Genomic DNA, 18,428 nt, shown 5'->3' with positions numbered 1-18,428 from the left:
AACCTTGACTCTTTAATACTGTATATCCCAATTTTAAAAATCAACTTGTAACGTGCCATTACAACATAACTTCATTTTAAGACTCTGGTTATTCCACAACCAAATAGAGATTTGTGACATTGTCAAATCCGCTGACTGTATGGCCATAATACCTAAAATGCATTAAAAAATGCACTGCACTGTAACTGCAATTATGGAAAACTTGCCATCTGAATTATAAGATAAAATAAGACGTGATATGAAATTTTGATTTGCTTGTGCAAACCTTCAACCAAATGAGATTAGCTTTGAAGACTGAATAAAACTGTCTCAAAATGCCTGTATTTGGTAGGCTAAATACAACAGATTGGAGAATATGTGAAATCATTGCATTTGACTTCACATATGGTTGATTAAACATTTTGAACCTTAACCTCAAGATGTTCTGCTCTCACCTAAATGGATAATAACCTGGCTTGTCCTTGAATTATGTATTTTATATTCTTAAATATTTATGTTTACTGTTCTAACTAATTGAACAATAAAGAAAAACAGTTAAGAATCTGAAGTTAGAATCAAGAATTGCACAGAGATTGTTAGCATCTTTAAATGGAACAAGTAGTTTGACATTTTGATTACGAATTAACCTCCTTAGAACTGAACCTGGGAGCTTTGCTAGTCATTACCATTTTATTTATGATTTCCAGCTCTTGCTGTCATTCTAGTTTAACTCATTAGGTGTCTGCTATACATGGAGCCCCTTCCTTTTGTTTAACTCAGCATTTGCATTAGAAGTCCAGGACATAGTGCCAATTGTTGTCCATTTCCAATCCAGTTCAATCCAGACCCAGATAGGCAGACATAATTTCTTGTTTAGGGTGCAGGTTTGCTCGCTGAGCTGTAGGTTTGATATCCAGATGTTTCATTACCTGGCTAGGTAACATCATCAGTGGCGACCTCCAAGTGAAGCGAAGCTGTTGTCTCCTGCTTTCTATTTATATGTTTGTCCTGGATGGGGTTCCTGGGGTTTGTGGTGATGTCATTTCCTGTTTGTTTTCTGAGGGGTTGATGGTATCTAGATCTATGTGTTTGTTATGGCATTGTGGTTGGAGTGCCAGCCCTTTAGGAATTCTCTGGCATGTCTTTGCTTAGCCTGTCCCAGGATAGATGTGTTGTCCCAGTCGAAATGGTGGGTTTTTTTCTTCGTGTGTAGGGCTACGAGGGAGAGAGGGTCATGTCTTTTTGTGGCTAGCTGGTGTTCGTGTATCCTGGTGGCTAACTTTCTTCCTGTTTGTCCTACATAGTGTTTGTGGCAGTCCTTGCATGGAAGTTTTGTAGACAAAACAAGATAGAGATATTTAACATAATCAACAACACCCTCACAGGCATAAAGTTCACCAAGGAGGAAGAAACCAACAACAAACCCACATTCCTGGACGTCACAGTCAAAAGAACGGACAACGGGGAACTACAAACCTGCGTATACAGAAAACTGACAAACAGTGACCAAATACTTAACTACACCAGCAACCAGCTCAACACACACAAACGAAGCTGTATCAGAACACTATTCCAACGAGCCACCTCACACTGCAGCACAGACGAACTTTGGAAAACAGAGGAGAACCACCTATACAATGTATTCAAGAAGAACGGATACTCAAAAAATACAGTCCGCAGATTCCTCGAGAACAAACCACGACAAGCAGACCAAAAACCATCAGAAACCCTAACCACCTTACTATACATCAAAGAAGTTTCAGAAATGACAGCCAGACTACTAAGACCCCTCGGAATCCTAGTAGCACACAAACTCACTAACACTGTCAAACAAAAACTAACAAACGTAAAAGATCCAGTACAACCCATGGACAAAACCAACGTCATCTACAAAATTCCATGCAAGGACTGCCACAAACACTACATAGGACAAACAGGAAGAAAGTTAGCCACCAGGATACACGAACACCAGCTAGCCACCAAAAGACACGACCTTCTCTCTCTCTCATAGCCCTACACACGGAGGGAAAAAAAAACACCATTTTGACTGGGACAACACATCTATCCTGGGACAGGCTAAACAAAGACATGCCAGAGAATTCCTAGAGGCTTGGCATTCTAACCACAATGCCATAAACAAACACATAGATCTAGATACCATCTATCAACCCCTCAGAAAACGAACAGGAAATGACATCACCACAAACCCCAGGAACCCCATCCAGGACAAACATATAAATAGAAAGCAGGAGACAACAGCTTCACTTCACCTGGAGGTCGCCACTGATGATTTATCTAGCCATGTAATGAAACATTTGGATATCACACCTACAGCTCAGTGAGCAAACCTACACCCTACACCTCGACCTGAGCTACAAACCTTGCATAATTTCTTGTTGTATCATTCCTCGCTCTGAGACAAAATATTGCAATTTTTATAAGGCTATTGCCCTGATATATTGTGAGAATCCTAGTGGAAGAAATGATTGTGTGTAGCAGTGTCACTCAGCTCACTTATGGATTTCACTAAAATTCCAATGGAGCATTTAAAGTAAGAAAATTTGCACAACATTCCACTCAGAAATATTACCTGTTCTTCTCCCACTATTGGACTATCTAATTTAACTATATTAATTGGATTTATCTCCTGTTTCCTGGTGTATAGAAGGCATTTCGTTAGGACATCCATAAGCAAGGTGATGTGATCTCTGCTGAATAATCTTTTGGTGACATAGCTTTCAAAATAAGACCTTCCCGGTTAATCACGTTATCATACTTTGCACAGTTATTATCCAAGGGTGTTAACTAATACTGCTGAAAAAGGTGTTGAATCCCTTTTTGTTATTTCAAGGGAAGATAGGTCAGTGTCAAACTGACTTTTGTGTTTCCATTATCTCTTTTCAATGAATCCTTGCGGAAAGAAGAATGTTCAACTTGCTAATGTTTATTTGTTTCAGATACTGCATGGTATCTTCCAGGCAAATTACAGAACTGGTCGTTTGCAGCTTCTAGACACATCGGGTACATTGGACTGTGTTGTACTTGCCTCTAATGAAGTGAACCAAATTGCTTTTAGTGACACCTCATATTTGGGTAAGAACTTTGCAATTACAGTCCGGTTTTATTTATTGGAATGCACTGGGGAGTCATTTTTTAAAAAATTGTTACACTGAAATATCTCTAATTTCTTTTATTTTGGAAAAATACTGAATATTCAACCTGCATGCTCCAAGTGTCAAAAGTGGGAAAACGGGAGTTGAGATTTACTGTTTGATCAAATATGATTGTCTTGAGGATATCAGCAGTTTGCAAACAACAAGATATCCCTATTCAGATCATTCCTTCATATGGGACACTGAGAGTCATACAGATGTACAGTTCGGAAACAGACCCTTTGGTCCAACTCATCCGTGCCGACCAGATATCCAAATCTAATCTAGTCCCATTTGCCAGCACTTAGTCTATATTCCTCTAAATCTTTCCTATTCATATACCCTTCCAGGTCCTTTTTAAATGTTGGTATTGTACCAGTCTCCTCCACTTCCTCTGGCAGCTCATACCATGCACGCACCACCTTCGGTGTGAAGAAATTGCCCCTTCGGTCCCTTTTTTTAAAAAATCTTTCCTCTCTCACCCCAAACCTATGCCCTCCATATCTGGACTCTCCCAAACCCAGGGAAGAGCTCTTGTCTATTTACCCTATCCATGCCCCTCATGATTTTCTAAACCAACAATGTCTGTACAGGTTTAGACTACACAGATTCAACTTAATAGACTGAATATTTCTGAAGGAAACACTCAAGCAAAAAAAAAACCTATAGCATGAAGGTAATGGTAAAGTCACAAACTGCTTTCTCATTAGAGAGGTGATTGGTGGTGATTTAACATGAGCATCACCACACCTCAAGTGAGGGAAGAAGTTGATAAGGAGAGTCCTTCTTGGTAACCTCATCCCTTTTAGGAACTGAACTTGCATCACTCTGCATTGCAAACCAACTGTTGAGCCAACTGAGCTGATCAATATCCTATGTTATAATTAATAAGCAAATCAATCCATATGTCTCATATATTCTTACATCTACAATAAAATAACAAGAATCCAACCCTATATAACATAAATTAGAAATATGTACATGAAATAACAGTAGAGACATATGGAAATACAGCAAATCTGTCAATGTTAAGAAAAAGAACAGTTGGAAATTTCATTAGAGTGACGGCTTCTTTCCCATGCTCAAAATTATTTCTGTAATGTTGGTGTTGTCTGTATTATCCGCCTTCACTTTCTGCTCAGCAGGAGAGTTTCTGTTTTTTTCATTTCAGACTGTTTGGTGCAGCTGCAGAAATACCAACTGGTTATAGAACGATTCATTCATAGTGAGTTCCCTTCATCAAAACAACTTGATGATCCAAGGTTTATCAAAGAGAAACACACCAGGTAAGTGTGTTGTGAAGTGCTTTAGAAAAGTTCAGAAAATTAATGTCAATTTTAAAGCTCCTAGTCTATTATAGAGATGATTTTAAATTCCCTGTATTCATGAGTTATACTGCACTGTAACCATCAAGAATAGAAATGGACTGAGTAGGAAAACCTGTCAAGAACTCTATGGTTATGAAGTTTGCAATTTATCAAACATTGGTGGTTGAACAATTATTTATATCTTTATTTTAATCTATATGCATTACCAAGGAGTGAACAAGGGGAGATGTACTACTGGTTCTTACAGACCAATACCTTCCTGAAAGTGTGAAGTCAGGCTGAGGTACAGTCTGGATTGTATCTTCTGAAAATATTTATGCTATTAAAATGAGTTGGAGTTTCTCTTTGATATTGTCCTGCTCTGTATAGAATACATTACCTGGGCAACTGTGGGTAAAATTTTGAATATGTTCAATGTTAGAACAAACTGTCTTGAAAGTATTGAGATTAAAGCTACTGTAAATAAGTAATTAGGCAGTGTGCGTAGTGTCCAGAGATCATTACACCAGGCCCATATCCATTTCCTTTCAGGATTGTGGAGCCAATTCTGAACTTAAAGATCTTAGCATGTGTAGGGAGAGTGCTTAGATCTTGTTGGAATTTGATATGCTCCCTTCACATGCTGAAAGATCTTTAACTCAGAATTGGGCTTCGTGGTCCTGACTTCCAGAAGGAGTGTAAACAAGGGAGCCTACTCCTGATTCTTCCCCAGCAATCCCTAATGATTGATTGATTAATTTTTAAAAAAATCTGTTTGGATGAATCCAGACTCCATCCCACTGCCTTGCCCCTGTCTTTATATCTTTGTATTTTCCTCTACTTCAAATATTTATTTACTTTGCCCTAAAAAGTGAAATAGTATTTGCCTTAGCACATCCTTTGCAAAAGAAATGTTGAACTCCATTTTGCATTGGTAACAATTTGTCACTGATTTCCGATAGAAAATATTTTCCTATCAAACTACAACTTGAATGATGTCTCTATTAATTCATGCCTAGCCTTCATCTGTGCAAGGAGAAATAGACTCAGTCTCTCATCTCCATCTTTGTAACTTGTTTCCCAACTATCGTGTTACCTTGGTGAATCTAAAGTTTACATTCTGTGTTTAATGTCAAGCCTTGAGAAATAACCCATTCATAATATTCAACTGAATGTATTGTTATGGTACTTATAAGACTATCAGTCTTTGAAATAAACGGTGCTAAATGAGTCACAATGAGTAAGTGCCATCTACCAAGTACAGTCTTAACAATTTTGCTATCCAATACATAAGGAATGTGGTAATGAATTAGTTTCTAAAGAGCAATCTGCTCAAATGTGAATATATTGATGTTGTCTCAACACTTTGATACATAACTGCTATTGGGGATCAAGTCAGTAAAAGCCGCTAGTAGTATGCTGCATGCTATTGCAGTGGAAACAAATTGTGAAGAATTTGACTCTGCTATAGTTAATCATTCTACTCTGTTGGAAAAGTCAGTTTTTGATTAAATATGAGAAAAATGTCAATTAATTAGAAAACCTGTTATTGTGAAAACAATTCCATAAAGCTTAAAGATGATGTAAATATTGTCATATGAGATGTTTTACAACTATTGAAGTATCTTGGTGTTTCCAAACACTGGTCTACCTCTTGAGTGTGATGTGCCCAATTTTGCAAAAACCAGCCCCTGCTACTACAAAAATACTGTTAATCCCTTTCTAAATTTCATCTGTATTCATTTCAAATAATTCTTTTTAAATGATATCTGTGACAATGTATGTCTTGATAATTACCATTTAAGGAAGTGTGGATTTGATTTCATGTGTTTGTGTCGCTTTAAATTCTTCATGAAAATCAAAATCATAGATTTAAAAAATAAATTTAGCATTTTGTGATGTGATACAAAACATCTCTTTGCAGCAGTACCCATCCAGGCAAGTGGAGAAGTCCATCAATTTCCTGATGTGATACTTGGAATTTAGTTTATGGCAAGGTGCTGAACCATTCATCAGTATGTTAGTCTGAACAGATCAAGTAGCCATAAAGTTGATTTTGCTTGTTCGGTGCAGTTCATTCCTGGTTAATTGTTTGGGACTTGGCAGTGGAGGTACCGTTGAATTTCAATTGGAAATAACTGAACTTTATCTTATTTCAAAAAACATTTATTTATTATCTGGTTATTGGCTAAATTCTGCTATGGACTGGCATGGACTTCATTGGAAGACTTGTAAATGCTGTAGGATTTTCAGTTGTTTTCCTGGCTTGCTTTAAGGGAGGCAGCTTGGAATAGTTAAGCTGAGATAGAATGGCAAAAAGCTTAATCTCTGTCCTTCATCCACATTGTGTTGAGCATCAGGTTCAGGGACTGCCAAACAAATTAGTACCTGAAATAAAGTAACCATCACTTTGTGTAGGGGCTATGGCAATACATTGCCTGCTTATCCTACACCTCCCTGAAACGTTTTATAAGATTAAACGTAACCAATATTTTGTAGGAAATATCTTCATGTATCTTCATCTGGTGCGGTGTTGGATTGATGTGATGTTGGTATACAATCCTGTTAACCACTTTACCCAGATAAATCATTGTCTTGATTTGTTTTTGTTTCTGGGAGTTAATAGCCTATGTGAACCAAGCTTAATTTCATATCAACATCTTGGGACAAACTAATCACAATCCCCTCCAGGTGAAAATGTCAAAACCATGATAAATACTCTAATTGAGGAGTGAATCAAATCAGATTTTTAATCTGAGTTACTCTGCTGGATAAAATATGATACACTGCATTAAAAAAAAACTAGCCTCCAATTTATCATAAACTACAGCTCTTTTTCCCCCCCCCCCCCCCCGCTATCCCTTGCTGTTCAGTGTTCCATCACCTGATACTTTCCTGTTTCTGTTTTTTTTTCTCCCATGCCACTGATCAGTGGCCTGCAGAGCCTTGCAAAGTTGCCATGTTTTAAGGTCAACACTACCCCACAACTGCCAAAACTGAGAGAATTAGCTTTGATATTGAAACCACTTAATTCAAAACTGCTAGTTGCAGATTGAAATGCTTCAAGTGTAAATTCACTGAGTTGACTAAAGCAGTGAGAAGGCTAATCCATCTGGTCCAAGAAATTTCCAGTTCTGTACCTGTAGTGTTTGCTGTGATCTTGGCTCAGTTTCCAGTTGAGAAGTTAGAATTGTTTAGTACATTTTTGACAATGGGGAAAAAAGAAACAGCCAGTGTTTCAAAATTTAAAAGCCAGAATTATGATGCAGAATGTATTTGGTTATTTTAATGGAGAGTGAAGACTGGATATGATGACCTTGCACTTGGTAACACCATGCATTTATTTAAAGCATGTAGCACTGTAAAACAACCCAAGATGCTTCACAGTAATGTTATCCAACAAAAAAAAACTGAATCAAATCAGTGTTAGGAATAGTGAAAGAGGTAGATTTAAAGGAGCAGAAAGAGAAGTTGAAGTGAATTCCAAAGCTTTATGGCCTCCTAATGTTGAAAATACTACTGCTTTACAGAGAGGTGAAGATACCAGGAGATGTGCATGAGGCCTGAATTAACTGGAAATGTTGGGGCTCAAAGGCAGCAGAGGAAGGAAGGGAAATGCTGTGGAGAGATTTGAATTAAAGGATCAGGATTTTAAAATCTGATGCCTTGGATCAGGAACCTATGTAAGTCAGCATATATAGGAGTTAAATAAGAAGTGTACTTGGTTAGGATGTGGTAAGTGGAGTTTTGAATAATCGTGTATCAATGAAAACTGGAAAACGTTGGATTGGCTAAAGAACTGTGAAATAGTTTGAGTCTGAAGATAACAGAAACAGGGATGGTCAATTCAGCTGCTGATGCATATTGTTATAGAGGTGGTAATTGATAGCTTTTGTGATGATGGAGAGATGATATCCGAAGCTCAGCTCAGTGAACTACAATGCTCAGATTGTAAATAATCTCAGCCTGAGGCCTGGACAGAAAAGCACAAACATTTGGCTACAGAATGAAGGATTGTGTTTTGAATTGAAATTAATGGCTTCAATTTTCTAATTATTTTTTTAAATGTAATAAATTTTAAGCCACATCCAGAACTGAATGTCAGACAAACAGATTGACAATATAAAACAATAGAAGGGCAGCTCAGTGGTTAGCACTGCTGCTTCCCAGCGCTAGGCACCCGGGTTCGATTCCAGCCTCTGTTGACTGTCTGTCTGTCTGTCTGTCTGTCGTGTTTGCACATTCTCCCCATATCTGCGTGGGTTTCCTCCGGGTGCTCCGGTTTTCTCCCACAATTCAAAGATGTGCAGGTTAGGTGAATTGGCCATGCTAAATTGCCTATAGTGTTAGTTGCATTAGTCAAAAGAGTACGTATGGGAATGTGTCTTGGTGGGATACTCTTCAGAGGGGGTCGGTATGGATTGCTGGGCTGAAGGGCCTGTTTCCATACTGTAGGTAATCTAATCTAAAAGGTCAAATGAGGTGATAGTGAGGTAGAGCTAGTTATCATCTATATTCAGAAACATATTTGTATCACAACTTCTACGGCTGTGTTTTCGGAAGATTGCTCTCGGGGAGACCTTGCTCAGTGTGGAAATTTTTGAGGTTTCATGAGTTATGGGTGAGGGATGTGGAGCAAAGCTATTGTATGAGATTCTCTCCGTACGACTGTTTAGGGAAGCGTGTAATTGGGTGACAGCAGTCCCTCTCAACTGGGCAGTAAAGAAAGTTTGAAAGAGGATAGTTAGTGTGTTTTCAGCCTGATATATTTGACTATGTAAGATGAGGAAAATAATACAAAATCATTGTGATTTCAATTAGGGCTGTTAGTACTGTGGCAGGGGAAAAACCTGATTGGAGAGAGACTATTGTGATGCTCCTTGTCAGAGCCAGTGCATGGGGAGATGGCCTTTTGAAGAAAGTAGAAAGGCAGCTTCTTTGGAATTGTGTAGTCTGTGAACAAGTTACTGCAAAGTCGCTCTTTCATTTTGAGGGATTTCTTCATTTGTTTGTGGAAATGTTGCAGGGTTTAGAATTTTGTGAGCACCAGATGAACTAACATCTATGCTTCTTGTCCTCCACTGCTAATCTGATCCTGCTAAACTGTTGTCCATAATGCTTCCCTTTATTAACTAGATGCTGTGGAATGGAGTTGAATGGAAAAATCCTAAATACTGGAAACAAAAAAATGTACATTTCTGTAATCCCAAAGAGTAGTACAGCGAATTAAGTACTTAGAATATGCTGTTGTAATGTAATGCATCAGAATAGATTTGTGCACACGAAGCTCCCACAAATGACACTTACTACCTGTTTTCATGAAAGTGCTGGAAGTATTCACTTGGTCTGTTCTCAGAAAGGAGGCAGGTGGTATTTAGGTGACCCAGTTTTCAAGCTGAACTGACAGAGTTCACTTCTCGTGGGTGGAGAAATTGGCCTCAACATGCATACATAGGTTGAGAATTATAGAAACAGACCATTCAGCCTATTGAGTCCACACTCCCCTTCCAAACAACAACCCATCCAGACTCTATCCCTGTAACCCTGCATTTCCCAAGGCTAGTTCACCTGGCCAACACATCTCTAAACATTATGAGCAATTTAGCTTGACTAATCCATCCAATCTGCACATTTTTGGATTGTGGGATGAGCACACATGCATACATGGGGAGAATGTGCAAACTCCACAGTCACCTGAGAGTGAATTGAACCCAGATCCCTGGCACTGAGAGGCAAAATAAGTTGAGAATTCAATTAAACATGTGCCAAACAAAGTCTACAAAAGGCCAGCTGCCTTAAAAGGTAGCCTTTACTCAGTTTACAAAAATTAATCTCTGCCAAGCATAATTAGAGTTGAGATATGTTTACACCTGAGTCATTAGTTATGTTGTGTGTAAGGTAGTTGCCATTGAGCTCACAATCGGGCAAAGTATTGATTTTCCCTAAGTAGGTAAAGACTGATATCTGCCAAATAATCCATCAACATTCACCACCATGAAGAATTATTGTTTATCAGATGCTTCGTTGGCACCCACATCCTGCAGAATAAAATACAAAGAAAAACTTGCATATATAGTACCTTTTCATAACCTATTGACATCCTGCGCGTTTTATAGTTAATAAATGTTTAAAACGTGCTGTTGTAACGCGACAGCTCCGAGAAACAACAAAGTAATAATAGCAGAATTATCTTTTTGTGGTGTTGAGGGACGCAGGGATAACTTGCCCTACTGCTATTTTTAAACAGTGCATTTTAGGAGAGGAAGCAGGACTCTTTTTTTACTGTTTTAGAAAAACAATTATTAATATTTGCTTGTGTAATTCTCTAATTATGTTGCAAATGCATGCGTGAATACTAGATTACGTGAGTTTAAGACGTGATTTAAAAATCGACTGCAGTCAAGCAGTCGAGGTTTCAAGTGAAGATTAGCAGGATAAAAATTTGAGTTTCATTCATACATACTTTTTCAATACCTAATAATTTATAGAATAACGCATAGGTGTTACATGTCTTGCTGAAAAGCATACTAGTCAAACCGGCTGTTGGCTTAAAACAGATCGTTTGGGTGCGGCTATAACACTTTATGCAAAATTGTAATAAAACAGCATTAAAATGTGGCTTTGCCTGTGCAGATGGAACTGTTCTCTTCACCTCACAAACATGCAAAGTGTACTTGTCCAGGCTTTAGTTTCTCTTCAAAAGGCTCTGCAGTATTTTTCCATTGTCGACGTGGCAGGGGTTGTCTTTTTGTCGGGCATGATGGGAGAGGATTTGGGAAGGGATTGAGCGTCTTGAGCTGAAAACGAATGCGTAATGGTCGTTGGAGGTGAACAGTAAAATTTTGAACTTGAAGCTCGAACTCTAGAGTATTTTTTTCAGTTTAAATCCTTCTTTGAGTGCTTTGTAAACTAACGTAATATACACTCTCGTATAGAGAAATATCTGAGTGCTCTTTCGCTACGTCCGCTTCACAACAAGGACATATTTAGTGGCTATTATCTGCAATGCAACGTCATTTATCAACCCTTGGGGATTTGCTGGGGAATGTGATTGGTCTAAACTGCAAACGTTGGAGGGCGGGGTAGCTCACTGCAGCAGATGTTTTTGTGGTTACAGTAGTGAAACTCTCAGGTTTCGAATACAGCTTCGCTTTTGTTGCTACTCCATTTTAGCCTCAGCCGTGAGCTCTTTTTCAGCACTCAGATTAGAAATTCAAGTCACTTTTTTTTTGAGCGCACTTTTGGGATTTTAAAAAAAATTATATATTTTTTTTAAAAGAAAAATCTGGTGTTTCAACAGGATCTATGTCCAGTTCTGTGCGGCTGACTTGCAAGTGCTCAAGAGACGTGCTGTTTCGACAAGACCAAAACTGCTCATCCCTGCACTGTCGAGCACCTTGTCGACCAGTGCAAGAACTGCAGCTCGCAGCAGCTGCAATGAGGCATGCAAAAACGATGAGCTCAACAGCATCACATCCAATCAGCACCAGGATGGCCCTTCCCTTCCCAAAATGCCTCGGCTGGAGGAAGTTGTGCTGCAAGAAGGCCATGTTGGTGAAAGTAGAAGAACTGTTTGTTCACACCCATTATGGACTGGCGACGAAGCGGTGGGCATCCCGGGCCAGGGAGAGCGGCTGCCGGGCACAGGTACACCCGCTGGGCGTTCGACAGCATGCACCAGCCAAAGGAGAAAGGAAACCCGCAACGTCGGCTGCGTTACCCAGCTCATAGTAGTAACTCACAAAGATGCTTTGATGCTGAGGAACTGTCAATATGGCAGAAACGAAGGCTGTGAGCATACTAATGGCTCTGGAGAGGCTTTCGTGAAGAAAGCTAAGCCGAAGCTGCGCCTGGCTTTCCAGGCGTCTGCAGTCCATATAGGAAGCCCCAGAGAGTGGGAAGATGAATCAAAAATCGAGGGATTGCCAGAGCTGGAAGCAGACCCCTCTCTTTGTTCTGAACACAACAATCGTACACAAGTAAGTACTATTTAATTGAACTCTGTCCTTGAAAACTAGTGCTGCTATGCAGTACAATTCCAGCTCCCTAATTATAGCAGCCATGACTTGAATCTTGTCCTGATATTTGAAATGGGAGTAAATTTGACAAACTTCTGGTCGATTACGAGCCCGATTTAGATAAATACCCCAAATCAAAAATAAACTGCAACATTAACCCTTTAGTTACACTCTTTCCAAATAAGCTGGTTTTTTTTAGTCTGACATGACATATTTATTGTGGCCAAAAATCAAGTCTCTGAAAAGCTAATGATCTTGATCAAACGTCAAATAGCTATGTTATGTTGCACAAGGCTAATAATAAAAGGAATGTTTTTTCCTTTTAAAGCAATGACCTTCAGAACGTAAGTTTACATTATAATTGTGAACGTGTATTGGCCAGGTTGTGATCGATTTTAAGTTGTTTACTGAATGCATGTAAAACCGAAGTGACCCATGACTTATCAAAAAGCTTTCTTTGTTTGGGTGTTGGCTTTGTTAACTCTTTGTGCTGAGGAGGTCATGTGATTAGTTCAATCCTATATGTTTTGCTGTAATAAATTTTCAATCAATATGCAAAATTTTGGGGTGGAGGGCATGTTTTGTAAGCCATCTTGACTACTTTATATAATTTGTACTTCCTTTTATTCCTAAAAAAATTCATGCATGTGAAAATTCAGATTTGCCTTGTAAGATTTTTGTCAAGCTAAAGTTGCTGACTGAAGGTACAGTTAAAAAAAATTCAAAATCATTGACTTCAGAAACTACCCTGAAAAGTTAGAAATTTTATCTACATATTAATTGTTACATTATTTATAAAGAAATTGTGCCTATACAACTCAATTTAACTGAGCAGTAGGTTTACAATTGAATCTCAAGTATATTCAAGCATAATGTTAAAGCGGAAGCCAAATATGTATTGAGGAAAGCAGTTCATTAAAAGTGATGTTTAGCATGTCAGAGTCATTGGTGATTTTTTTTTCAGGTCTGTATTTGTGATTCAGAAATACAAAGTGTTTGTCAATATGCAGTTGATGACCAACGGTGTAAGTGTTGATTGCTTAAGAATTCTCTTCAGAGTTTGAGATATGCTCAGTCAAATCTAAGAGGAATGTGCACTGGACGCAGTCACTTCTGTTGCATTTAGTCGTCTTGTTTTGGAAGAGATGCACAATTTTCACTTGTATTGGTCACTTGTGTTTTCAGGAAAGTTTATGTTCAAAAGATTAACACTCCATTTGCTTGTCGTTTTGGGCTGATTAATTGTCACTGAGTCTGCGAGTTACCTCTCAACTTCACAACTTAGTAAGCAAAGTGTGGGCATTGTTAAATACCAAAAACAGTCATTGTACAACAGTAAAACTGCATTTTTTCCCTCTTGAAACATTGATATTCTGAAACATTGAAATACATTTTCTCGATCTACAGTACAAAAATGTGCACATTTCCATAGATGAATAACTCTACTGCAGCTGTTTAAAACATGTTTTTGATCTGCAGTATTTTGTGAATAGACTAAAATTAAAATTAGTTAAATGCACTAAAGTATTTTGCAATAGCTTGAATTTTATAAATTTAATCGTAGTTCTATGTATCAATAAACTTCAATCATTTTAAATTTTAATTTATGACCATTCTGTTTCAAATTCGAAGCTGTAACAAAGTGCAAGCTAAAATTAAACTTTGGTGCTTATGATCCAGTTTCTTATTTTCTAAAATATAAATTGGGTTTTAGCTATTAATTGTTGAAACACACAGTTTTTCCAGTTTGGAATCTGAATACGTAGATCATGAATATTGTAGCAGGAGTGTTAGGCAAGGCATTTGTTTGATGGCTTTATATCTTTTGAGAGAAATAGTCTCAAATATTTCTTACAATATTTCCCGCCAATTTACGGGTGTCCGGAAGTAGGCACAGTTTAACTTTAGTCTTTATAACGAAGACGACAAGCTTTGAGGGAGCGCCATTTTTCTGCAAATTCATGCCTCCACTTGTATAGGTGTGGGAGGAAAACTACTGTAACATAATGTTGGTTGTTTCACAGAATATTGTAAATATTTATTTTTGCTAGAAATAACATGCATAAAGTTCTGATGTTAATTGTTTTGTCCAATTTGTGTCTTTATTGTTCTTTTTGGGTTCCCTTTGTAAAAGGGTGCAAAATTAACCCTTGCGTTCTCCTGGAAATCGGATGAAAAAACATTCTACTCATAATTTTACACATATGGATGTTGGGGGAAAATTGCATCAAATGAACTTTTTTGTACAAATTGTCCTGGTAAATGATCATTATTAATCACCCAGTACGGTTTTTGAAAGTTAATCTTGAACCAATAGCTTATTTTACTGGAAATACCTGCTGATTTCTTCTTGTTTGAAATGCCCAGCCTGGTGCCATCTTGAGAGATTTGAGGAGAATGGCTGTTGTTAAACTCTGGATATAATGGAGCAATGAGAGTAAGGGGTAACCAATATAAATTTGTTACAGCTTTTGCACATAATCCTGAAAGTATTTTAATACCTGATGATAGGTTTCTAATTTTGGGAACTTGCTCTTGTGTTGGTAATGTCAATATTTAAGAAAACAATGAATTTGGTGCACTGAAAGGCAAGTTTGGTGTTTTTATTTTGATAAATATGGCATCACAACAGACATGCACCATTTCCGAATGAGCTTCCTACTCAACATTTTTTTTTCCATTCTTCAGAAATGCGTCTGAGATTCTCAACTGAAATGAGATCAGAGTTGTTGGCACAAGTACTTTTGCTAACGCGAGTCCCATAACAAATTTTCCTTGAAGTTCAGGTGCTTGTTGTTTCCACTGAGAAGGGAGAAGACTGCTATTTCCACCATGTTAGTGAACATGAACAGTACAATGGCTTTCAACATATTGTCACTTGTTTGTTAGGCTCTGATTTTCTAGTGGCAATGGTGTCTAATTAAGTATAGCTTTTCATATTTAACATACACAGTAATATCACCACATTTTAGAATGATATTCTGTGGGTTAACACTGAGCATTTTAATATTTTAGTAAACGTAACATTTTCAGATAGTTACCTTTATAGCCAATGTGAGTTTTGCAATTGATCTGCAGCATAACAGGTCACAATGTTGTGATGCAAAATTTTGAGCGCCAATGTACTGTTCAAGTAGTCCTTTTCATATGATCTTGGACTATAAATGTCAATTAATTTTAACAAGTTGACACTTAAAAATTAACGAGGACACAATATGAACAAATCTGGTGGTAACATACGTATCTGTTATAGCAAGTGAGTTATTTATGTAGTCAGAGTTCTGACAAGTAGAGAAAAATCCACTGCAGTGTTCTCACTGGCATACATGGTTAATATTTTTGCGTATCAGAATACAGTTCTTGCTCCTGGTACACAATCTAATTGTCGTAACTTTGGCACTTTTAAATGGTGTTCATATGTGAGGGAGTATATTTTTAAGTTTTTTAACTAAGTATGTTGAACAATTTATTTTTTGATTGCCAAAACTAAGTTCCTGCTTAGTGAAAAGGTCAAAACTGTCTCATCTGAATATGTGAGCAGCTAAACAAATATAGGATAGTAGTGAAACCATTATCCAGTGCCAAGTTGTGGCTGTGATGCCTTGGTATCTGTTAATAGTTTTCACCTTGTAAAGATTATCTAGTTTCTTATCAGAAGGTTTCATCTCTCTAGTGCAGAAGTTGCATGTACAATCTACCTTTTAAATGCCTGTATAATTGCCAAATCTGTCTTCAAAGATGTATTGTTTACTTGTGATTTTGTTTTTTAAAAGAAGGTCTTGTCTCATATCTTTAATGGTGGGTTTGCAGGTTCCGTAAGAAAAACCAAAACTGATATTTGGGAAATTGAGAAATTCTTTTATGGAATTGCATAATTTCCAAAATTCTTGACTGGAAAAGATTGAATTTTATGAACTGCACATCCCTCTCCCGATGTTCATTTCTTCTCAAATACAGGAACAGGGTCATCTTTTTACCAATCTTTCTTTCTCAATGGGGTGCTTAATTTCCACGAGCGTTTGTTTTTAAGCCTCATTACTACAGCCACTTGATGTGGTTGTTTCATTTGCAAAAAGTTTGTTTTATGTAAATCTGAGAACAATTAATGCTGCCAATGTAATATTTTAAATCACTTGTGTGATTTTGATTATTTTGGTGATACTCTTGCAGTCTAATAACTATATTTGTAGTGTTGTATTATTCTATCGTCATATAAATGATTTGGCATTTACTCACCACTCCAGTGTTAAAATTCCCTAAAGTCATTGATTTCAGAAGGAGCCAGTCTCAGCAACCATGCTACTGTAGCTGCCGCCACCATCTCTCAAGAAAGTAGTTATTGTCTTTTTGATGTTGCCAAAAGACCTTTCTGTGAAAGGAAATGTTGTTACTATAGAAGTAATAGCAGCTGGCTCATCGTTTCCAGCTTCTGTGGGAAGTGCAATAGTTGTATGAACTGCTGCGTTCTTCATGAGGGATAGATGCAAAACTGAAGTGTAAAAAATAGTGTTACCCATTTCTGTAGATTTGATTCCCACAGCAATCCCAAATAAACTGAATAAATTAAGTTCAAAATAAAAATGGTTCAAGTTGTTTCCACCTAACTTGCATCAGGACCTCTTAGCCTCTTGTCCCGTCCTCAATGACCGTGATTGTCTCCTGTTAAGTAAGGAATGCTCTGATTTTAAAATTCTTGACACTCTTCAAATGCTTCTGTTGGATTACCCAGATACTGCCAGTTTTTTTTCCCTTTTTTCTGTTCTGATTTTCTGGAGCTGCTAACACATGGCTGAACATACAGGTAATAATGGCAGCCAACAATAACGAAGGATCCTAGTTGAACAGCAACAGCACATCTTTGATCCATTGCCAGCAGTTTGAAGAGCTGGCAATATTTCTTAACAAATAAGGCATGAATTGTTCAAATTCATATTTGATCACATTTCAGTGTATTGATCTTTTTGTTTCTTCCTATTATTTGTCTGATATCTGGGAGTCTTTTGCCATTGATAAACTTTTTTGTTTGCATATTGTGTAATATGAAAGAGAAAATTTTCAAATGTTTGTTGCTGAAACCAGACTTCTCGTCTGGATTGATTTGGTTTAATGTTGTAGCTCTTCATTAGTACCCACTCAAGTCTGAATTAGTTATGTGATTATTCTTCCAATGTCACCGCAGGTGCTGTTAAATTTCGTGGGCAAAGCTGTGAAGTGGTACCATCTAATAAACCCAGGGGGAGTGTACAGACTGATTGCATCAAAACAGCTGGTAAGTGAATCTGAAGGTGCTTTCATAAAGAATATTTGAATATGGGAAGCAAAAATTCTAATAATTGGTGATGAGATTATAAAGAAATCACACAAAATATGCAAGAATACATTCATTTATTTCTGAAAAATAGAATCAATGAGGAAATTGATTACGTTTCATTATCATTGAAAACCTTTATTTTAATTTGCAGTATTTACAAGTTTTCCCTTAATTATCTAGGGCACATCTGCTTTTGAACAACGTAACTCTACTACCATTCCAGAAAAGGCTCTGCAAAGTTTGAATTGTCCACTTTTCCTTTCTTTTCAACCTGGCTGGAACTTGCAGTATATTTCTACAGTTTCTTGTTTACACCGGTCCCAGGTAAGACAGCAAATTCAAAACCAAGGAAAATAGTTGGGTTCAATTAATCTTATCATTCAGACATATCAAGGACTTGCAGAATTGATTTCTTGAGCATTAGAAAGTGGGAGCTTTAGGAAGTAGAGGATTTAGTAATTTGTAATGTATAACATTTCTGCATTATAAGAGTGCCGTGGGATCTACCTTGACAGTTGAAGATCACAGTTAACAGAGTCGCACATTCTTACAGCATGGAAACATTTGGTCCAACCCATCCGCACCCAACCAGACATCCCAATCTGACCACGTTCCTTTTGCCAGCACTTGACCCCTATCCCTCTTAAACCCTTCCTATTCA

General features: G+C 37.6%; 1 protein-coding gene across 1 annotated transcript in view; it reads left to right on the top strand.

The window, feature by feature from the left end:
* The window catches only part of ctc1 (CTS telomere maintenance complex component 1), an 80,813-nt gene that overhangs the window by 37,222 nt on the left and 25,163 nt on the right, over nt 1-18,428 (top strand). The window contains exons 11-15 of the mRNA XM_072565206.1: nt 2,937-3,072; nt 4,303-4,417; nt 11,739-12,417; nt 17,636-17,725; nt 17,948-18,091. Coding sequence (XP_072421307.1) covers nt 2,937-3,072; nt 4,303-4,417; nt 11,739-12,417; nt 17,636-17,725; nt 17,948-18,091 — 1,164 coding nt within the window. The remainder of the gene's footprint in view (nt 1-2,936; nt 3,073-4,302; nt 4,418-11,738; nt 12,418-17,635; nt 17,726-17,947; nt 18,092-18,428) is intronic.

This window comes from Chiloscyllium punctatum, chromosome 48 (assembly GCF_047496795.1).
Source record: "Chiloscyllium punctatum isolate Juve2018m chromosome 48, sChiPun1.3, whole genome shotgun sequence".
Classification (NCBI taxonomy): Eukaryota; Metazoa; Chordata; class Chondrichthyes; order Orectolobiformes; family Hemiscylliidae; genus Chiloscyllium; species Chiloscyllium punctatum.
The sequence above is the reverse complement of the archived record's forward strand: the minus strand, read 5'-3'. Positions and strand labels throughout refer to the sequence as shown.